The sequence below is a fragment of the Strongylocentrotus purpuratus genome, unplaced genomic scaffold (assembly GCF_000002235.5).
Source record: "Strongylocentrotus purpuratus isolate Spur 01 unplaced genomic scaffold, Spur_5.0 spur5_scaffold_7, whole genome shotgun sequence".
NCBI classification, from domain to species: domain Eukaryota; kingdom Metazoa; phylum Echinodermata; class Echinoidea; order Camarodonta; family Strongylocentrotidae; genus Strongylocentrotus; species Strongylocentrotus purpuratus.
This window is the reverse complement of record NW_022145613.1, coordinates 38,181,973-38,205,580: the sequence shown is the minus strand read 5'-3', so window position 1 is coordinate 38,205,580 and position 23,608 is coordinate 38,181,973. Positions and strand designations below refer to the sequence as shown.

Below are 23,608 nucleotides of genomic sequence, written 5' to 3'. Positions count from 1 at the left end.
AGGTTCTGAAAAGGCGCGTGGGAGGAAATTAGGAAATTAAAGATTTGTAAAGATTTTGAGATTTTAACCATGTAATAGGTGACAGCCCAAACAAGGTCATATACCCTTGACCTATACTGGATTACCCTTTTATTATTTATACATGATTGTCACTATGAATATGACTGACAAAGAAAGCGGACAAAATATACAGTTCCTCGGGTAGACAAAGGAACATCCCTTCACTGCTATTATGTAAAAATGTGTAGAACAGGTGTCACATGCATATTCACCTTTTTACATAATAAGCAGTGAAAGGATGTTCCTTTGTCTACCTGAGGAACTGTATATTTTGTCCGCTTTCTTTGTCAGTCATATTTATAGTGTGTATAGTGTGCATGCAGTGAAATAGCTTGCTGTACGAGGATCATCGTTGGCCTTCTTGAGAGGGCGCTATGTCACCTAACCAAGCACTACTAGTTTAGTTGAGAAAGACATATTCTCCCATATTCAAATTCGATTTAATTCTGTATTATTGTTATAAATGTTTAGATATATTTTCATCGTGGCATGTTGCCGAATTGTGAAAATATTAACATATGCAAATACATCAAATACATCAAAACATACATTCGCGAAATGAAAATTAAACCACTAAACATAACCAAATTGATGATAACATTAAATGTAAGTCCTCATCTTTGCAAATGGGTTGGTAAGTGACATTGTCTCAACAGCAACACCGATGAGAAATTACATCTTGTCAACTGGACTGCTTTACAATGCCTGATAATTTCTATTTTGCTCCGTAACGATAACCACAGATATTTCCATGTTTTTGTTTCCCTTTTGTAAATTAAAGTTTCATTCCAAGCCTTGGGAAAGTAATGGGATTGGTAGGCTTTTAAGGCGTAACATTTATATTACATTAATGGTACATAAATGACAACATCCCAAGAATATATACATAAATAATCAAAATGAAGAGCAATTTTTTTGCAATCAGAGTGTTAAGCTTGTACTTTTGCAATTGTAAATCATACTTGAACTTAATCCCGGGGGATGTTTTTGCCAACCAACAATATTTTGTGGGTATGAAGAAAACAACATAAAGTATAATATAAAATCAAAAGTAAAGTACCCACTGTGTTGTGAGTGCGTACTGTCTTAGCTAATCAATATTGAACTAGCAATCTACATTCCCTGCATTACTAGAGTCTTTGTCGGGGGTCTATTGATCAATATTTGTTCATAAGAAGGATATTCTTAGAATTATTTCGGTCAGGAATGTATATACTTGACAATGAATTTGTGTGCGTGTGTGTGTGTGTGAGTGTGAGCGTGTGCGCGCGCGCGTTTGTGTGTGTGTGTGTATGTGCAAATTGAAAACAAAAAACCTTATCGGCAAATGCATGATTACTTTCCCTTTTTGTATACATTTCCTTTTTGTGGGGAGGGTGGGAGGGCGCGGGGTGGGGTGGCTACTTTTCGTTCTGGATCCGACAGCTCCAACTAGCAAAGGTTCGGCTGACGATTGGAAAACGTTCGTTTCATCATCAAATGAATTACGAACTCGAATCGACTTCAGACATGGTCAGAGCCGTCTATACACATAGATATGCGTATAGATGGCTGTGGACAAGTATAACAAAGTCGCCCTCAGCGGTTAGATAAATTACAACATTATATTATTAAATATTAATCCAGGGGCGGATCTTCGGCGGCCAAGCGAAAAAAAAGGGGATGGGGCATGGGTGTCGATCTTTACGTAATACCTATTCATCAGGGGGGGGGGGAATGAATGAATAGATCATCCCCCCTGAACAATAGGTATCAATGACAGATCGACACCCATGGGAGGGGGAGAAGGAAAAAAAAAAGAAAACGGCGCGATTTTCGGAAAATCTTGGATCCGCCACTGGGTCAACCCCCCCCCCCCCCCCTTGGCAAAAAGCTAGATCCGCCCCTGTGATCTGAGGCTATTCAAAAGGTGTAGCAATCCCCGCCAAGCCCATTGTAATTCATGAAGACTGCATCCAGGGCTAGTTGTGCGAAGGATATGGGGGTGTGGCCTCCCCTGCTTAAATATTCAGTCTGCAAATCTTAATTTTGTTGACTGGGGTCGGACAAATATCAAATCTGATAACCTGTCCTGTTATTGCTTGTTTTGTGCCGGCCACATGTGTTGTTTAGACGGCAATTCTTTTACGACCCTGTTTCCTGGCCCCACTTATTTTTAAGCGAGAGTGTGTCAACATCATATGTGCTACATCATCAAGGCATTGAGGAGAAAAGGTCAGGGTAAATAATAATTGATAAAGAGTATTATCATTGTTTAGTTTATTCAGATGCACATGGTTCGTAATTCACACCCTTACTACTAATAATAATATAGTTAGGTAGTAACGGACCCTTTCCCAATATTTTTCTATTTTAATGTCTGTATGATAAACCGACGTCATGCTTCAATCATGTGGTAACTTCATAGCGGGGTTGATATAAAGGGCGCAAGGGTGTGCCTCCCCTATCAAATAGTAGAAGAACAAAAATTGTAAAATGAGTAAAGAGGTGTGGGAGAACGGAAGAGGGGAAGTGGAATATACAAAAGTAAGTAGGATCCCTCTCTAGTCCGTCTTCTAATCGATATCAATGGTCTCGTGTATTCGTATGTCACCAACCTCTTATGAACGGTAACAGACCTGTAGCTAGGATTTTAGTTCTGGGGGTGCAGACAGTATATGAGGTGGACCCTTTCGACGGCGCGAAACGCCCGAGCAAGAGGGGGGGGGGGGAGGTTGCGAGGGGGCCTCTCCCAGGGGCGGCGGAGCGTGTTCAAAAGTAGGGGGCACTGAAAAATGCATTTATTATAAAGGAACATGGTTATTATTTAGTGTCTGTTTACCCATGCAATCAGCCCCCCCCCCCCCCCCTCCGCCATGAAATGTGCAGGTACGCCCTTGGTCAGGAAGGAAAATGGAACAAAATGGGTCATGAGTCACAGTCACATTCATGATGATTTCCGCCCTGGAAAAACCCAAAACTTGAAGTTTAAAAAGTATTTCACAATCCTGTGGACAAGCTTGCTCGTTATACAGCTTTGTTTAGCTATACGCACTATGCCTGTCAACACCGTTTAGTTTGTATGTATCCTGCGTGTCGGAAAGCCAATCGATGGTATTGCAAGGTATTTCGACTTTGACAAGTTTTTCGACTATTCGTGAAGAAAACTCCTACATGATCGGTAAGTTAAATAATTATTGAGTGACTTGAAAAAAAACTTTTGTTGATTTCATTTGACTGATACAACATATTACCTTTAACAAAAATTTTCTATCAAAGTTATTACAACTGTTTCAACAGTACTCAAATTCTGCATATACGATATAATGCGGAGTACTATTGATAATCTAAATGATTCAGTTTGCAGATTGGAAAGTAATGAAAGGAAAGAGAAAATGGGAGGGAGTCAATATGGGGTTTAGAAGGAACATCTATTCCTACAGGATAGGGCGATGTTACGAAATAATGAAGTTGTTTTACATCACCGACCATTATCGAATCAGAATTATTTCTAATTATTGTGTCATTATTACATATGGTTCTTTATCTAACTTTCAGAGCCAAAAGATGGCTTCATCACTAAGACGAGCTGTTCATAAGAACCTAGAGTGTCCTGTCTGCCTGGGCTTCCCAAAAGCTGCCAAGATGTTGACATGCTCCCATACCTTCTGCAAGGGTTGTCTAGAAAGACTACTCGAATGTCATCAAGATAAACAAAACATTTCATGTCCAGTATGCAGAGAGTCCACACAAATTTCAAATGGAGACATTGGTAAACTGCCGACATGCATAGCACTGACGTCCATGATAGCTGATGCGGCGACTCAAAAAAAGGAGCACAAGAACGTCAAAGATGGGGAAATGTCTGATTGCGACGTCACATTGAAGAGATCGTGTAAGTGTGAGGAACACTTGAATGGTGATGAAGAATGTTTCTGCGTCAACTGCGGCAAGTACATATGCTACAGATGCGGTGTAGTAGAGCATGTACAAGAAGGACATAAGGTAAAGGAAGCAGAAAGACATAAAAGTGCCGTGAAAACAAGCATTGAGGAGCTGATATCAAAAGCAGAGGCAAAGAAAAGTGACATCGACAAACACATTGCCTGTATAGCCGAACAACAGGAAAAATGTGAGATGGATGAGAAACAACTCCATGACAATGTCAACAAAGCTTTTGAAAATCGGGTTGTCGAACTGATAGAGCGTAAAGAGTTCCTGAAAAGTGAAGGAAGGCAGGAGCTAAAAGAGATCAAAACATCATTGCTAGGAATGGATGAGACATCTTGTCAGCAGAAAAAACGGATAGACACGCTTTGTGAGTTGGTAAAGAATGGTCTGAGAGGTCCTCTGCAGAATGTGGCTCTGAAAGCGCACAGCACCTTATGTGAAGAACTAGAACATCTCCTGGACCGAGCAGAACTTGATCAGGAAGGGCTGAGAAGAATGAAAGAGCAGCGTGAACATATTCGCTTTGAAAGTAACAAGGGACCGACTAAAAACATGTTGTTAGGCCATGTTCGTACAGGAGAACCCAAATGGACATTGGTGGCAGACATACAGCTACCAACAGCCAACAGTATGAATAGTTTGGCAGCATCACCTAACAATACCATGTCTGTAGGTTGCTATACAGGAGGAATAGTCACCTATTCTGCACATGGTAAGATAGATGGTACAGTTCTGCATAATGTTGTAGTTCGCAGTTTTCAATATAGGTCAGATTGCTGCTATATTGTGCTAAATTGCAAGAACAAAATTACCGTCTATACGCCGAAAGGTAAGAGACTTGATTTGTCGTTTGTCACGTTGAGTCATGTACAGAGTGGAGCCGGTAGCTTAACCCAAGATATAGAGGGCTACATTTTCATAAGTTACAGAAAACGAAAACAGATACAGGTCTTCAATGCAAAAGGTGGGAAATCAATCAGAGAGATTAATTGTGATGGTTATGAACCTTGGCAGATCTTTGTAATGCCAACAAGCAACAGGATCCTGGTGAATGATTCAAATACCGTACGGGTGGTTGATAGCTTGTCTGGAACCACTCTGCGTAGTATCACCAAAGATGACGTTAATGCATTCCCGTGTTTGGGTAAGGATGATACAGTTCTCATTGCATGGGTGAACCAGAAGGAGGGCACGGTGAACATCTCTCTCTACACGAGTGAGTTGAAAGTTACGAAAGCCATCGTCAGCCACTTCAAATTTCCAATTCCAGAACGACACTGGTACTATCTTCAAACATTCAAGAGCGGGGAGATTGCCTTCTGCACATCGGATAGACTCTTCATCATCCGCGAATCATCGCGATGATATTCCTTCATTCAGTCACCAGCCCTGTGCCTTGGATATTATACAGAAGAAACGCTGCATGAGGAGGTGCGATGACTTAGGCTGCGTTCATGCTTAAATTTTGAAGGCAGAATGAGCGATCTGAAACGCTCATCGTAAACGCTCATCGTGATCGCAGTTCCACGATGTAGTGTTCATGCTTACTTCTCTGGCTCCCCCAGGCAATTCTCAGTGTGTGGCCTTAATTGGTCTTCCAGCTGGATTCGCAAACCTTCACTGTGCATGCTACGTAGACCCACTAGAGGTCAGTGCGTTGACCCCATTTAAACGCGTTTACAAATTGTAAACGCATCTTTTTGTGAGTTTACGATCGGCGATCGTGATCGCCGTTTTTCGGTGATTCTACAAAAATGAGCTAAGACGCAACCGTGTTTTAAACTAAACGCGTAACAGATGCCTGATTCTGGCCGTCAAAATCAAGCATGAACGCGCCCTTAGTTGGTAGAGCAGTGGTCTCGTAACCCGGTGACCCGGGTTCGAAACCAAGTCGATGCCTTAGTGCTCTTTCGTAAGGCTCTAATCCTCATTACCAGGTCCCTCGGAGAGGACCTGAAGCTGTCGGCCGTCTGGTTGCTTACCAACAAGCATTTATGCTTTCTTAGCAGCCAGATAAAATAACCACAACCACAACTAACTAGTAGGACTCTCATACTGTTCAAGTGATATTCTCAAAGGTTAGAGTATTACAGAATGATGAAAATATCGTGTAAAGATAAAAAAAAAAAAAAAAAAAAAAAAAAAACTAACAGAGAAATACTGCGTATGGACGGGCTTGAATAAATATTCTGATAGGAATGGTTAAAGAAAGTAAAGCAATTACTTTGACCACGTTAAATCCGTCAGTGTCTCTTGACAGATTTATTGGAATAAAAAGCAGAGGACCAAAGCTATAGATATCTACCTGCAAGATGTCTGTTTCATTGTTAAGCGTTAAAATACATTTAGACTTAAGTTTTGCCCGAATATAAAGTTCTAATTTCCAATGAGTGAGAGTGAGTGAAACGACATGTTTTTGAATATGTAATTTCATTCTTTAAAATGTGTTATAGTTAGATAATCCCGCTGCCGGAGTTTGACTTGATAAATATCGTCCCATATTTCGATTTTCTTGTAGCCCCTTTCATATTCCACGCGCTTGTAGTGACAACCATATGATAATATTGAATGGTAGATGTAAGTAAGAGAAGTGAGCGGGAAGCTTTTCATTGTTCTGTCTGTATATACATAGTTTAATTGTGGTACTGTATTATGGTCCAGTGTTGATGGTTCTTGACTCTTGAGCGAGCATCTTTTCATTGTTGCGTCTGCATATACATAGTTTAGTTGAGGTACTGTAGGATATATGGTCCAGTGGTGAATGTTCTAGACTCTTGAGCGAGCATCTTTTCATTGTTCTGTCTTTTTGAATTCAAGTCGTTGCTCAGATTTTTTTAAAGATATGAATGTGTTAGCAAAGAAAATAATACTAAGCTGGAAGAATTGTTGAATGTACTTTAATCATTAGCCTATGTTATGTTCCACTCTATCATTGAGTTATTAATGTACAAATGTATTATTATTATTATGGAAATAAAAACCTCGCTTGAGGATAAGAGAGGAAAAAAATTGTGGTACTGTAGGATATATGGTCCAGTGGTGAATGTTCTTGACTCTCGAGCGAGCATCTTTTCATTGTTGGAGAAGATGTTATACCAACAATATCGACTTAGGTGAATTAAATGAGTAAACCTAGCAACGCGGGGTAATAACATTTATGGCCCGCATCGTAAACTTATTTTAACAATAACATTTTAACATTATAATGCCATTTCTTGATTCCTATAGAACTATAAAAAAAGTAATTTAAAATCCAATCAGTTACGTGGTATTTTTCTGGTGATAGAATCAAAATGGAAATTCTCTCACTATCTTTGTCGGTACATTACACATTTTACTTGTTTATTTTTATTGACAACATTTCAAAGCTACTGACAAAAGTCATAAAACTCCCAAACGATTATGTAGAGTTATTGCTTTTGCACCCCCATCCTACACCAGTGCTCTCTTTGTGTAATATATAACCTTATGATGTCAATTTAATTTAATTGAATGAAATTTATTTTCTTCTGCAAAACATACAAATAAAATTAGTTTTCAATGATACAACATATAACTGGTATTCTGAACGTATACACAATATAATAATAATAGAAGTGTTCACATTAAAACAAATTTTGACTGATAACACACTATCAAGAATTATTCATTATTAAATATGCAGAAGAAGGGCTATCACAGTAAGCGTTGATAGCCCGGTGTTTGCTGGATGATTAAGATAAAAACTGATGATGTTGATGATAATGATGACATGGTATAACAAGGTCGCCCTCAGTGGTTAGACAAATGACAACATTATATTATTAGATCATGATCTGAGGATTTCCGAAAGGTGTAGCACTTCCCGCCCTTCTGAAGCCCATGGACATTCATGATTCATGAAGACTGCATTCAGGAGCTGTCGCTAGTTGTGACTTGTGAGAAGGAGATACGGGGGGGGGGGTAATGTGGCCTCCCCTTCTTAAATATTGAGTCGGCAAATGTTAATTTTGTTGACTGGGGCCGGAAAAGTATGAAATCTGAGAACTTGTCTTTTTGTACGTTATCGTTTGTTTTGTGCCAGCCTGTGTCGTTTGGTCGGCAAACCTATCGGCAAATTCATTCCGACCCTGTTTCCTGGCTGCACTGATCATGTTTAAACGCGAATTGGTCAACAGCATATTGGCTACCTTATTAAGTTATTGAGGAAAAAAGGTCATTGTAAAACTATAATACATAAAGCATGTATGATTTTTGTGTTTATTTATTTTGGCATGACATTAAGCATTCAGATGCACATGGTTTATAATTCACAACTCATACTACACATAATAAAATACTTTTGTATTAAAGAACACTTTCTCAACATGTTTTCTTCTTTTATGTCTGTTTAATAAAATGACGTCATTCTTCAATCATAAAGGGGTTGATTTCAAGGGCACAAGGGTGTGCCTCCCCTATCGAATAGTGGAAGAACAAAAATTGTAAAATGAGTAAAGAGGTGTGGGAGAACGGAAGAGGGGAAGTGGAATATACAAAAGTAAGTAGGATCCCTCCCTAGTCCGTCTTCTAATCGATATCAATGGTCTCGTGTATTCGTATGTCACCAACCTCTTATGAACGGTAACAGACCCGTAGCTAGGATTTTAGTTCTGGGGTGCAGACAGTATATGAGGTGGACCCTTTCGGCGGCGCGAAACGCCCGAGCAAAGGGGGGGGGGGGGGGTTGCGAGGGGGCCTCTCCCAGGGGAGGCGGAGCGTGTTCAAAAGTAGGGGGCACTGAAAAATGCATTTATTATAAAGGAACATGGTTATTATTTAGTGTCTGTTTACCCATGCAATCAGCCCCCCCCCCCCCGTGAAATGTGCAGGTACGCCCTTGGCCAGGAAGGAAAATGGAACAATATTGGTCATGAGTCACAGTCACATTCATGATGATTTCCGCCCTGGAAAAACCCAAAACTTGAAGTTTAAAAAGTATTTCACAATCCTGTGGACAAGCTTGCTCGTTATACAGCTTTGTTTAGCTATACGCACTATGCCTGTCAACACCGTTTAGTTTGCATGTATCCTGCATGTCGGAAAGTCAATCGATGGTATTGCAAGGTCTTTCGACTTTGACAAGTTTTTCGACTATTCGTGAAGAAACTCCTATATGACTGGTAAGTTAAATAATTATTGAGTGACTTGAACAAAAACTTTTGTTGATTTCATTTGATTGATGCAACATAATTTTTAACATAATTTTACTATAATAGTTATTATTAATAATCGTTAGTTCCCTTTTAATTTCCTATCAAGTTCAACAATATTCAAATTCTGCATACACGATATAATGCGGAGTACTATTGATAATAATGTAAATGATTCAGTTTGGAGAAAGGAAAGAAATGAAAAGGAAGAGAAAGTCATCGGGGTATTCGAGAAAGTGTGAGGGAGTCAATATGGAGTTTAGAAGGAACATCTATTCCTACAGGACAGGGCGATGTTACGAAATACTGAAGTTGTTTTACATCACCGACCATATCGAATCAGAAATATTTCTAATTATTGTGTCATTATTTCATATGGTTCTTTATCTAACTTTCAGAGCCAAAAGATGGCTTCATCACTAAGACAAGCTGTTCATAAGAACCTAGAGTGCCCTGTCTGTCTGGGCTTCTTAAAGGATCCCAAGATTCTAACATGCTTCCATACCTTCTGCAAGGGTTGTCTAGAAACCGTACTCGAATGTCATCAAGATAAACAAAGCATTTCATGTCCAGTATGCAGAGAGTCCACACCAATTCCAAATGGAGACATAGGTAAATTGCCGAACGTAAGCACTGCACTGGCATCCATGATAGCTGATGTGGCGACTCAAGAAAAGGAGCATACGAACGTCAAAGATGGGGAAAGGTCTGATTGCGACGTCACATTGAAAAGGTCATGCAAGTGTGAGGAACACTCGGAAGGTGAGGAAGAATGTTTCTGCGTCAACTGCGGCAAGTACATATGCTACAGATGCGGTGTAGTAGAGCATGTCCAGGAAGGACATAAGGTAAATGAAGCAGAAACACATAAAAGTGCCGTGAAAACAAGCGTTGAGGAGCTGATATCGAAAGCAGAGGCAAGGAAAAGTGACATCGAAAAACACATTGCCTGTATAGCCGAACAACAGGACAAATGCGAGATGGATGAGAAACAACTCCATGACAATGTCAACAAAGCTTTTGAAAATCGGGTTGTCGAACTGATAGAGCGTAAAGAGTTCCTGAAAAGTGAAGGAAGGCAGGAGCTAAAAGAGATCAAAACATCATTGCTAGGAATGGATGGGACATCTTGTCAGCAGAAAACACGGATAGACACGCTTTGTGAGTTGGTGAAGAATGGTCTGCGAGGTCCTCTGCAGAATGTGGCTCTGAAAGCACACAACACCTTATGTGAAGAACTAGAACATCTCCTTAAACACGCAGAACCTGATCAGGAAGGGCTGAGAAGAATGAAAGAGCAACGTGAACATATTCGCTTTGAAAGTAACAAGGGATCGACTAAAAATATGTTAGGCTATCTTCGTATAAAATGGACATTGGTGGCAGATATACAGATACGAGCATCGTACACAGCCAGCAGTATGAATAGTTTGGCAGCATCACCTAACAATACCATGTCTGTAGGTTGTCATACAGGAGGAATAGTCACCTATTCTGCACATGGTGAGATAGAAGGTACAGTTCTGCATAATGTTAAAGTTCGCAGTTTTCAATATAGGTCAGATGGCTGCTACATTGTGCTAAATTCTCAGAACAAAATTACCCTCTACACGCCGAAAGGTAAGAGACTTGATTTGTCGTTTGTCACGTTGAGTCATGAAGAGGGTGGAAACGGTAGCTTAACCCAAAATAAAGATGGCAACATTTTCGTAAGTTACAGAAAACGAAAACAGGTACAGGTCTACAATGCAAAAGGCGGACAATCAATCAGAGAGATTAATTGTGATGGTTATGAACCTCAGCAGATCTTTGTAATGCCAACAAGCAACAGGATCCTTGTGAAGGATTCAAATACCGTACGGGTGGTTGATAGCTTGGCTGGTACCACTCTGCATAGTATCACCAAAGATGACGTTAATGCATTCCCGTGTTTGGGTAAGGATGATACAGTTCTCATTGCATGGGTGAACCAGAGGGAGGGCACGGTGAACATCTCTCTCTACACGAGTGAGCTGAAAGTTACGAAAGCCATCATCGGTCACTTCAAATTTCCAATTCCAGAACGACATTGGTACTATCTTCAAACATTCAAGAGCGGGGAGATTGCCTTCTGCACATCGGATAGACTCTTCATCATCCGCGAATCATCGCGATGATCGATATTCCTTCATTCAGTCACCAGCCCTGTGCCTTGGATATTATACAGAAGAAACGCTGCATGAGGAGGCGCGATAGCTAAGTTGGTAGAGCAGTGGTCTCGTAACCCGGTGACCCGGGTTCGAAACCAAGTCGATGCGCTAGTGCCCTTTGGTACGGCTCTAATCCTCATTACCAAGTTCCTTCGGAGAGGATCTGAAACCGTCGGCCGTCTGGTTGCTTACCAACAAGCATTTATGCTTTCTTAGCAGTCAGGTAAAATAACCAAAACCACAACTAACTAGTAGGACTCTCGTACTGTTCAAGTGATGTTCTCTAAGGTTAGAGTACTAAAGAATGATGAGAATATCATGTAAAGACAAAAAACTAACAGAGTAATACTGCGTATAGACGGGCTTGAATTAATATCCTGATAGGAATGGTTAAAGATAGTAAAGCAATTACTTTGACCACGTTAAATACGTCTGTGTCTCTTGACAGATTTATTGGAATAAAAAGCAGAGGACCAAAGCTATAGATATCTACCTGCAAGATGTCTGTTTCATTGTTAAGCGTTAAAATACATTTAGACTTAAGTTTTGCCCGAATATAAAGTTCTAATTTCCAATGAGTGAGAGTGAGTGAAACGACATTTTTTTGAATATGTAATTTCATTCTTTAAAATGTGTTATAGTTAGATAATCCCGCTGCCGGAGTTTGACTTGATAAATATCGTCCCATATTTCGATTTTCTTGTAGCCCCTTTCATATTCCACGCGCTTGTAGTGACAACCATATGATAATATTGAATGGTAGATGTAAGTAAGAGAAGTGAGCGGGAAGCTTTTCTGTCTGTATATACATAGTTTAATTTTGTTACTGTATTATGGTCCAGTGTTGATGGTTCTTGACTCGTTTCATTGTTCTGTTTGTATATACATTAATTGTGGTGCTGTGAGACTATATGGTCCAGTGGCGATGGTTCTTGACTCTTGAGCGAGCATCTTTTCATTGTTGCGTCTGCATATACATAGTTTAATTATGGTACTGTAGGATATATGGTCCAGTAGTGAATGTTCTTGACTCTTGAGCGAGCATCTTTTCATTGTTCTGTCTTTTTGAATTCAAGTCGTTGCTCAGATTTTTTTAAAGATATGAATGTGTTAGCAAAGAAAATAATACTAAGCTGGAAGAATTGTTGAATGTACTTTAATCATTAGCCTATGTTATGTTCCACTCAATCATTGAGTTATTAATGTACAAATGTATTATTATTATTATGGAAATAAAAACCTCGCTTGAGGATAAGAGGAAAAAAATTGTGGTACTGTAGGATATATGATCCAGTGGTGAATGTTCTTGACTCTTGAGCGAGCATCTTTTCATTGTTCCGTCTGCATATACATAGTTTAGTTGTGGTACTGTAGGATATATGGTCCAGTGGTGAAGGTTCTTGACTCTTGAGCGAGCATCCTTTCATTGTTAGAGAAGATGTTATAGCAACATTATCGACCCAGGTGAATTTAATGAGTATACCTAGCAACGCGGGGTAATAGCATTTATGACTCGCATCGTAAAACTAGTTAATAATTAAAATTAATAATACCATTTTAACATCATTATGTCATTTCTTGATTCCAATGTAAAATTCAATCAGTTACGTGGTATTTTTTGTGATAGAATCAAAATGGAAATTCTCTCACTATCTTTGTCGGTACATTACACATTTTACTTGTTTATTGACAACATTTCAAAGCTACTGACAAAAGTCATAAAACTCCCAAACGATTATGTAGAGTTATTGCTCTTGCACCCCCATCCTACACCAGTGCTCTCTTTGTGTAATATATAACCTTATGATGTCAATTTAATTTAATTGAATGAAATTTATTTTCTTCTGCAAAACATACAAATCAAATTACTTTTCAACGATACAACATTTAACTAGTATTCTGAACGTATACACAATATAATAATAATAGAAGTGTTCACATTAAAACAAATTTTGACTGATAACACACTATCAAGAATTATTCATTATTAAATATGCAGAAGAAGGGCTATCACAGTAAGTGTTTGCTTAATAGCTTGATAGCCCGGTGTTTGCTGGATGATTAAGATAAAAACTGATGATGTTGATGATAATGATGACATGGTATCACAAGGTCGCCCTCAGTGGTTAGATAAATGACAACATTATATTATTAGATCATGATCTGAGGATTTCCGAAAGGTGTAGCACTTCCCACCCTTCTGAAGCCCATGGACATTCATGATTCATGAAGACTGCATTCAGGGGCTGTCGCTAGTTGTAGCTTGTGAGAAGGATATGCGGGGGGGGGGGGGGGTAAATGTGGCCTCCCTTTCTTAAATATTCAGTCGGCAAATCTTACTTTTGTTGACTGGGGCCGGAAAAATATGAAATCTGAGAACTTGTATTTTTGTACGTTATCGTTTGTTTTGTGCCGGCCTGTGTCGTTTGGTCGGCAAACCTATCGGCAAATTCATTCCGACCATGTTTCCTGGCGGCAATCATGTTTAAACGAGAGTGGGTCAACAGCATATTGGCTAACTTATCAAGTCATTGAGGAGAAAAGGTTAGGGTAAATAATAATTGATAAGCATGTTATGAGTTTTAAGTTTATTTATTTTGGCGTGACATTAAGCATGCAGATGTACATGGTTTGTAATTCACAACTCATACTTCAAATAATAAAAATACTTTGGTATTAAAGAACACTTTCTCAATATGTTTTCTTCTTTTATGTCTGTTTAATAAAATGACGTCATTCTTCATCATAAAGGGGTTGATATGAAGGGTGCAAGGGTGTGCCTCCCCTATCGAATAGTGGAAGAAATTGTAAAATGAGTAAAGAGGTGTTGGAGAATCGGAGAGGGGCAGTGGAATATACAAAAGTAAGTAGGAACTCTCCCTAGTCCTTCCCCTAATCGATTGTTTCGTGTATTCCTACGTCGCCAACCTTTTATGAATGGTAATTATTGCCCCCATGCCGATGCCCCGTCTCGATGACTGCATGGCGCTAGCCATGCTATGACTCTAATTTCACATGCCGATTCCAAGGACATATAGCGGATGATCTCATTAAAAAGGTGATGTATTGGCACATGGCTTCTTTTTTGGACAACGAGAAGCCGAAATGTGATTACCTCGGAAGAGATTCATTAAATTCTTATATTTCTTTTTTATCGTTTTTCTTTTTGCTCTAGTAAAATTTCTTTTTCTCAGTCGATTAGCTCATCACGAATTAAAAAAAAGAAGAGAAAAGGTCGATATTTGGGCAAGATGCATCAGCCCCCACCCCCTCCGTGAAATGTGCCAGTATATACGCCCATAGCCAGGGGTTAGAAAAGGGGACAGTATGGGTCATGAGTCACAGTCACTTTCATGATTGACTTCCGCCCAGGAAGAACCAAAAGCTTCAAGTTAATAAAGCATTTCACAATCCTGTTAACATGCTTGCTAGGTGTAGCATTGCTTAGCAATACACTCTATGCCTGTCATCGCCGTTTTATAGTTTTGTTGTATCCTGCATGTTTGAAAGCCAATTCTTGGTATTGCACGGTCTTTCGACTTTGACAAGTTTTTCGACTATTCGTGAAAATAACAACCCTACATGGTAAGTTAAATAATTTTTGAGTGACTTGAACAGAAACTGTCTTGTTTTCATTTGATAGATGCAACAGATTATTTCTAACAGAATTTTTCTATCATAATTATTACAATCGATAATCGTTATTTTCCTTCAATTTCAACAATACTCAAATTCTGTATGCACGATATACTGCGGAGTACTATTGATAATAATCAAACTGATTCAGTTTGGAGAAAGGAAAGAAATGAAAAGGAAAAGAAGGTTATCGGGGGATTCTAGAAAGTGGGAGTGAATCAATATGGGCTTTAGAAGGAGCATCTCAGTATTCTTATCTTACAGGATAGGACAATGTTACGAAATACTGAAACTCTTTTACTTGAGCTACCATATCGAATCATAATTATTGTGTCATTATCTTCATATGGTTCTTTATCTATGACTTTCAGAGCCAAAAGATGACCTCATCATTCAGGCAAGCTGTTCATAAGAACCTAGAGTGCCCTGTCTGTCTGGGCTTCTTAAAGGATCCCAAGATTCTAAGATGCTTCCATACCTTCTGCAAGGGTTGTTTAGAAACCCTACTCGAATTTCATCAAGATAAGCAAAGCATAACATGTCCAATATGCAGAGAGTCCACACCAATTGCAAATGGAGACATTAGTAAAATGCCGACATGCATAGCACTGGCATCTATGATAGCTGATGTGGCGACTCAAGAAAAGGAGCATACGAACGTCAACGATGGGGATATGTCTGATTGCGACGTCACATTGAAGAGATCATGCAAGTGTAAGGAACACTCGAATGGTTATAAAGAATGTTTCTGCGTCAACTGCGGCAGGTACATATGCTACAGATGCGGTGTAGTAGAGCATGTACAAGAAGGACATAAGGTAAAGGAAGCAGAAAGACATAAAAGTGCCGTGAAAACAAGCATTGAGGAGCTGATATCAAAAGCAGAGGCAAAGAAAGGCGACATCGACAAACACATTGCCTGTATAACCGAACAACAGGACAAATGCGAGATGGATGAGAAACAACTCCATGACGATGTCAACAAAGCTTTTGAAAGATCTGTTGCCGAACTGATAGAGCGTAAAGAGTTCCTGAAAAGTGAAGGAAGGCAAGAGCTAAAAGAGATCAAAACGACATTGCTAGGAATGAATGAGTCATCTTGTCAGCAGAAAACACGGATAAACACGCTTTGTGAGTTGGTAAAGAATGGTCTGAGATATCCTCTGCAGAGTGTGGCTCTGAAAGCGCACAGCACCTTATGTGAAGAACTAGAACATCTCCTGGACCGAGCAGAACTTGATCAGGAAGGGCTGAGAAGAATGAAAGAGCAGCGTGAATACATTCGCTTTGAGAGTTACAAGGGAACGACTAAAAACATGTTAGGCCATGTTCGTACAGGAGAACCCAAATGGACATTGGTGGCAGACATACAGCTACCAACAGCCAACAGCATGACTAGTTTGGCAGCATCACCTAACAATACCATGTCTGTAGGTTGCCATACAGGAGGAATAGTCAACTATTCTGCTTCTGGTGTGATACGAGGAATAATTCTGAATAGTGTTGTAGTTCACAGTTTTCAATATAGGTCAGATTGCTGCTACATTGTGCTAAATTCTAAGAACAAAATTACCCTCTACACGCCGAAAGGTAAGAGACTTGATTTGTCGTTTGTCACATTGAGTCATGAAGAGGGTGGAAACGGTAGCTTAACCCAAGATATAGAGGGCCACATTTTCATAAGTTACAGAAAACGAAAGCAGATACAGGTCTTCAATGCAGAAGGCGGGAAATCAATCAGAGAGATTCATTGTGATGGTTATGAACCTCGGCAGATCTTTGCAATGCCAAGACGCAACAGGATCCTGGTGAATGATTCAAATACCGTACGGGTGGTAAATAGTTTGTCTGGTACCACTCTGCGTAGTATCACCAAAGATGACGTCAATGCATTCCCGTGTTTGGGTAAGGATGATACAGTTCTCATTGCGTGGGTGAATCAGAAGGAGGGCACGGTGAACATCTCTCTCTACACGAGTGAGCTGAAAGTTACGAAAGCCATTGTCAGCCACTTCAAATTTCCAATTCCAGAACGACATTGGTACTATCTTCAAACATTCAGGAGCGGGGAGATTGCCTTCTGCACATCGGATAGACTCTTCATCATCCGCGAATCATCTCGATGATATTTCTTCATTCAGTCACCAGCCCCCTGTGCATTGGATATACATAATAAACGCTTACAACTAATGCTTGGATTAGATTTGCTCCGGGCGCCGTACGATAAGTCTACGATTTTTCGTGCGATTTTGGGGGCATCGGAGGCCACGGGCTACGATGTTTTACCTCGTTGACACTTGCCTGCATTTTGGTCCCGCACTGCCCCGCCTTGTGGCGTGTCAATGCGTGCCAAAAAGTGGCACGCAGGGTCACGTCTAATTTACAAATAGTTCACGCAATGCGTAACCACCAGGACACGCATTTGTAGACTATGCGCATGGCATGCGAAAACTGCGCGGGAAGTATGCGCAGCCAATGCGCAAATTGTGCGCAAATTGGTCGTTAACTAGTCGTGAACATGCGTGCCACTAGGCCAACGGATACGCATCGGGGCGCACTGGCGAGACTAGGCAGCGCATAGGGTGCACAAAATTCACGAAGTGTTCACGGACGTTGCCAAACAAAATTGTCGTGCCAAAATTTTAAACATTTTGACAATTCTGTCACGCATTTCACGCACGGCCCGCATTCGCCCGCATCCTCCCGCACGCTACTACGAATACTTCCCGCATTGGCACGCAAGAGTATATCTATGCGCAAACTATGCGCAAACCAAAATGCGGGCAAGTGTTACCGGGGCATTAGTGTTTACATTATCTACGAGCATCGTGCCATTTCTTATATTGGCGCTCGGGGGAGGCTGGGGCAAATCCGTACAGAGGGTGCTCGGAGGTTGTACGGAAATCGTGCAATTCCAATGCAGTAGCCGTCTAGTATCCGCAGCCTCCGCACGGAAAGATTTTTAAAGCGTTTTTTGCCTCCATGTTCACCGAAAAATCGTGCGTTTGCTGCACGATCAGCGCGAGTCCTCCGCGCGATGCCCGTGCGGGCATTGTGCAATGAAACCTACGACATGTCTACGGACTACGGGCTTACGATTTTTCAAATTTGTATAACTTTCTGTGAATCAAAATCGTAGAGGCCGCGGAGCTTTGCGGAGCTCGTGAATCCGTACGGCCGCCTCCTGCCTCCGTACGGAGGCCGCACGGAAAAGGGGATACAGGCAGGATACGGGCTCCGTAGACTAATTGCAGGCCAAATGCAATCTATGCATAACTAGTAGGACTCTCATACTGTTCAAGTGATATTCTCAAAGGTTAGAGTACTAAAGAATGATGAGAATATCATGTAAAGATTAAAAAAAAAACTAACGGAGAAATACTGCGTATGTACGGGCTTGAACAAAATATCCAGATAGAAATGGTTAAAGAAAGAAAGGCCTAATACTCTGGCTAAGTTACAATACATCAGAGTCTCTTGAAATATTCATAGAAAGGAAAAGACGAAGGTACCAGACCAAGAGGGAAATCATTAATTAATTGGGAGAGTGTATAGGATGGCAGAAAACAAAGGTGTGTGGAAAATATCGCAACCAACTCCCAAACTAAGAGAAGATAAATAGAGTTACATCCGCCAATGCGAGCACGACCAGATGATAGTATTTTTTATTTTAAGTTTTAAAAACATGCACACAAGCAAACAAGCAAATAGACAATAAAGCTATTCTAGTGGTGATACTTGTGTGTCCTGTGGCGTATACAGACCATGTTTTCGGGAGGGGAAACATAATTTGTATATCAGCTTATTGTGAGCAATACAGTTACGAACAGAAACTATTTATCAAGGGGCGTGCGTTACAGGGATAGCCCCATCGCCGCAAATTAAATATTTTAAGAAGAAACACTTTAATATTCTCAATATTATTATCATTCTCAATATTCTCAATTCTTCAATATACTCTCTATACTCGTAAGTAAACTTCATTCATATACGTGTATTATTTGGAATAGAAGGACAATTCATTGTCAGCGCATGAGAGATAACAGAAATATCAAATCCTTAATATGAGTAAATATAATAATAATGTGCAAAAGGAATAAATCAAGAATGTGATGTCATACCTTTTTAAAAAATGAGAACAGAAGATGAAACTGAACGTACATGTAAGATTAAAGAAAAATATTTCATGAGTTTATTTCAGCCAGAGCTGAACAAGTCTTAGTTCAACATACAATAATGCGGTTAACATATGAATCTGCATGCATAATGTATTTATGATATAAATGATTTTGCTGATATAACAAAAAGAAATCACAAGTATAATGAAGTACAAATGGAGATATAGATTGACATGACATGATTTTGACTATGATGTAGAAATACCTAATATGATAATTATGTTGCCAATCAACGCGCCACTTTCAATTAGTGCAATGCACTTATACATATTGTTTGTAATTTGTAAGTTTGAGTTCGCTATCTATGATAACAATATAACAATAGTGATAGCTCCGTTGCCAAGACAGGCGCAATTTTAGCGCAATGCGATTGTATATATACCTTGGAAATATACCTTGGAAGTAGGCATTTAAAGTTAAAAACTTATTTGCCTCTCGTTGACATTCAGATGAAGAATCCATATTTTGGCACATGTTTAGTGGCGCTATACAGCAATTGACGAACATGGACAAGCAAAGGACTCCTCTGGGTCAAATTGATCTTTTCTTGTTGACCAAAACTTCAACAAATTGGATTTAAATCTGTTTAGTGACTTGCTCTCCACAACTACAGAGGAGAGGTTGTTCCATTCATTGATACTTCTCTGTGAAAATGATCCATGTCTAAGCTTCGAGTAGACTTTCTTCTTAACGATCTTGTATCGATGGCCACGGGTTCTATTATCAGTTGGATGGTCAAAGAAGTGTGCTAGATCTAGTTCATCTAGGCCATGCATTATTTTGTATATCTGTATCATGTCTGCTCTATGGCGTCTGTAGGCAAGAGATGGTAAGTTGAGATGTTTTAGTCTCTTCTCGTAGCTCAAGTGTCGTAGCATGTGTATTTGGCGTGTTGCTCTACGCTGTACCTTTTCTATTTTCGTGCTGTCTTTTTTCAATACAGGATGCCACACCGTTGAGCAATACTCGAGTCTTGGTCTAATAATTGATTTGTATAGATGTATAAAGCCTGTTTTGTCCAAATTAGAAAATGTCCTCTTGATAATCCCTAGCTTGCGATTTGCAGCAGCACATACTCCATCCACATGACGTGAAAACCTCAATTGCTGGTCAAAGGTTACCCCAAGGTCTGTTTCTACTTCAACGGCAGGAATAGGTATATCTTCGTCTGACATGAAATAATCATAACAAGGATTTCTTCGACCATAGTGGATTACCTTGCACTTCTCTTGATTAAATGGTAGTTGCCACTGATGGGACCATTTTGTGAGCTTTGTTAGATCTGCTTGTAGATTTTTGCCATCCAATGAAGAGTGAATTGGTGAGAAGATTTTGGTGTCATCTGCAAATAGTTTGACTTCTGATTCAGTGTTACATATAATATCTGGAATGTCATTAACATACAACAAGAACAGTGTCGGCCCCAGCACGCTTCCTTGAGCTACGCCGCTGACAACTTTTGATGCACTCGATGGGGTACCGTTTATAACTACCCGCTGAGTTCTTCCAGTCAGGAAAGACTTGATCCATCTATGCAGATTACCTGTTATACCGTAGGCCTCTACTTTTTTCAGAAGTCTAGCGTGTGGGACACTGTCAAAGGCCTTGCTGTAATCCAAGTAGATACAGTCAATACTTCCCTTGTTGTCTAATTCCTTTGTCCAGGTTTCAGAAACATTTAGCAACTGTGTAGCACAAGATCTACTTCTTCTAAATCCGTACTGTTCCTCCGTGAACAGAGAGTTCTCATTCATATATTTGACAATTTCATCACGTACAATGGTCTCCATTAGTTTGGAAAGAGAACTGGTTAGACTGACTGGACGATAATTTCCTGTTTTCTTTTTATCTCCTTTCTTAAAAATAGGAGTCACATTGGCTTCTTTCCATGAGTCACATACCACGCCACTCGACATAGATTTGTTAAAAAGATGGGCAAGTGGCCGGGAAATGTCGTCCACTAATTCCTTCAGGATGCGATTGTGAATGTTATCTGGTCCAGGAGATTTTGATTGGTCCAATCTCATGATAGCTTTTTTGACATTTTCATAATTAAAACAGACCGTATCCAGTTGCTTGTCACGAATTCTCAGATCAAGGGCTGGTACAAGAGATAAATCCTCCTTAGTAAAGACTGATGCAAAGAATAAGTTCAGTGTTTCTGCTTTATCTGCATCATCGCTTGCAATGGTTCCATCAGGCTTTTCCAAGTCACCAATACCCTGTTTAAATTTGTTTTTACTTTGAACATAATTTTATCTCCAAAAACTTTTAGGATTGGATTTTATTTCTAAGGTCAGCTTACGTTCAAATGACTTCTTTGCTATGTTTACTTTATCGGTTGCCTCATTTCTTGCTATATTGTAGGATACTCTGTCGGACTCACTTCTAGATTTTTGGAAACGGTTCCAAGCTTTATGTTTACATTTGATTGCTTGACGTACATCGTTGTTCATCCATAGTGGCTGCTGATTATTCCTGGCTTTGACCTTTGGTATAAACTTGGCTGTTAACTCTTCCAAGCAATGTACAAGAATGTCATTATCCGTATTAACATCGCTGTCCTGCACCATTGCTGAAACAAACATATCTTTTACTTTCCCATGCTTCCTCATACTCTCATAATCTCCTTTGAAGAATGCAAAGCGTTCTGTTACAGGTACACTTGTAACCCCACCAGGCAGAAAAAGTCTGAAATCTAGCACCATGTGGTCACTTTTACCAATCGGTGGTGATATCCCTAAACAGTCGACCATGTCTACTTGGTTTGTAATGACGAGGTCTAGAACGTTGGACTTCTGCCCGTCTCTCATCCTAGTGGGCTCTTCCACAAGTTGTGAAAGATACAGATTTTGTAGAACTTCCACAAAGTCTCTGGCAAATTTATTTCCAGTTCCCGATACAGACAGAATATCCCAATCTATCTTTGGTAAGTTAAAGTCTCCAACAATGAATATATTTGTGTGAGGAGAATTTTCTATCTCATAAAAGAGTTTCAAGAGAGCCTCATTATTTGGGTCCGAACTATTTGGGCTTCTGTAGACACATCCAAAGAGAAAATACTCTGATCCTGATGAAATTGCACACCATACACTTTCCATGAAGTCACTGTCTTTGAAAACTACTTGCTTTGATTGTAAGTTCTTTTTGCAGTAAATTATAACTCCTCTCTGACTTTCTGCTGGCCAAAACATATTGTATCCACCAATCTGAAGTTCACAATCATGCATTGTTTTCTTTATATTTTGTTGCATTTGTTTGTAGATCGTAATTTTGAATTCACTATCTAAATAAATAATAAAATAAAAACTGGTTCTATTGAAGAAGTGAACTCTGAAGGATTGTTTTTCTTCAATTGTTTCAATTATGTATATATTGGCTTCATCTTTCTTCTAGGCGGAAATCTTGCCCCCTTGTCCCTCCTTCGAATACGCCGGTGCGTGACTTTGTTTCTTTAAAACCTGTATTTTTCTATTAACAGGCGAACTAAATCTGATATAAAAACCTTAGGATCGGAAATACTGACGCTATGCTGATCATGGTATGTGTCTATTTCACACAATTTGAATAACATGCCCCCCCAAACAAAACAACAACAAAAAAGAAAAAAGGAAGGGACAAGAATGTGAGAAAGTATAAGAAGATAGATTGCTCGAAAACGATCTTCAAAGATTATGATATTAAGTGAATCAGTTACACGGCGACAAGATGATAAGTCTTAAATAAAATATGTTGTAGAAGGTGGATTTCAAGGATTATCGAAAATTGCTTTGGGGTGATCCGATCCGCGTCTTAGATGTAATGTACAGCAGAGAAGGAAAGGAAATGGAGATAGGGGTGAAAAATAGATAGCATACGGCATCATAAGAGCGAGAGAGAGAGAGAGAGAGAGAATGTATGTCCATTTTACTTTTAAATGCAAAATTTTCCCACTCTAAAGGGGCAAGGGGGTATCTCCCCTGTCCCCTCTCGGCCTAGTCATTCTGCCTACTCAAATTATGATCATCTAGTACTGCGTTTTTTAACCGGGTACCGCGAGGAGTAATTTAGTTTTTATTAAAAAAAATATTTTGGAATTACTTAAAGGTACTAAATTTTCAATAATTATTTGCATTTTACACCCGGTCCCAACATAAAAAAATCCTCTGGACGGCGATGCATTATGGCTCAAGGCATGGGCACATAGAGGATTTTTAATGTTGCGAACCGGGGTAAAATGCAATTCATTATTGAAAATTTATTGCATTTTATTTTTTATTTTTTATTTATGGAAACTGCCCCCTACCCTAGCCCCCGCTGCGTACTGTCATGGTTCAGTGACAAAGCAATGGCCTCGTAACTGTGAGGCCCCAGGATCAAAACCGTGTCGATGTGCTATATTAGTGCCCTTTTGTGGGGCATTAATCCTCATTACTGTCATTTATGACTTAAGGGCGTACGACCC

The 23,608-nt window shown here is 39.7% G+C and overlaps 3 protein-coding genes across 3 annotated transcripts; all 3 read left to right on the top strand.

The window, feature by feature from the left end:
* The first annotated feature begins 3,606 nt into the window (after nt 1-3,606).
* On the top strand, nt 3,607-5,355 carry LOC105440002 (tripartite motif-containing protein 59-like). The gene is made up of 2 exons (XM_030974545.1): nt 3,607-4,702; nt 5,150-5,355. The coding sequence occupies exons 1-2, from the start codon at nt 3,607-3,609 to the stop codon at nt 5,353-5,355; spliced, it is 1,302 nt and encodes a 433-aa protein (XP_030830405.1).
* Nucleotides 5,356-9,038: 3,683 nt separating this feature from the next.
* Nucleotides 9,039-12,140, top strand: LOC105440005 (nuclear factor 7, brain-like). The gene is made up of 2 exons (XM_030975006.1): nt 9,039-9,131; nt 9,560-12,140. The coding sequence occupies exon 2, from the start codon at nt 9,569-9,571 to the stop codon at nt 11,315-11,317; it is 1,749 nt and encodes a 582-aa protein (XP_030830866.1). The 5' UTR covers nt 9,039-9,131; nt 9,560-9,568; the 3' UTR covers nt 11,318-12,140.
* Nucleotides 12,141-14,676: 2,536 nt separating this feature from the next.
* Nucleotides 14,677-19,534, top strand: LOC105440001 (tripartite motif-containing protein 5-like). The gene is made up of 2 exons (XM_011669622.2): nt 14,677-14,935; nt 15,358-19,534. Exons 1-2 carry the CDS (start codon nt 14,933-14,935, stop codon nt 17,110-17,112), a joined length of 1,758 nt encoding a protein of 585 aa, XP_011667924.2. The 5' UTR covers nt 14,677-14,932; the 3' UTR covers nt 17,113-19,534.
* Nucleotides 19,535-23,608: the final 4,074 nt, after the last annotated feature.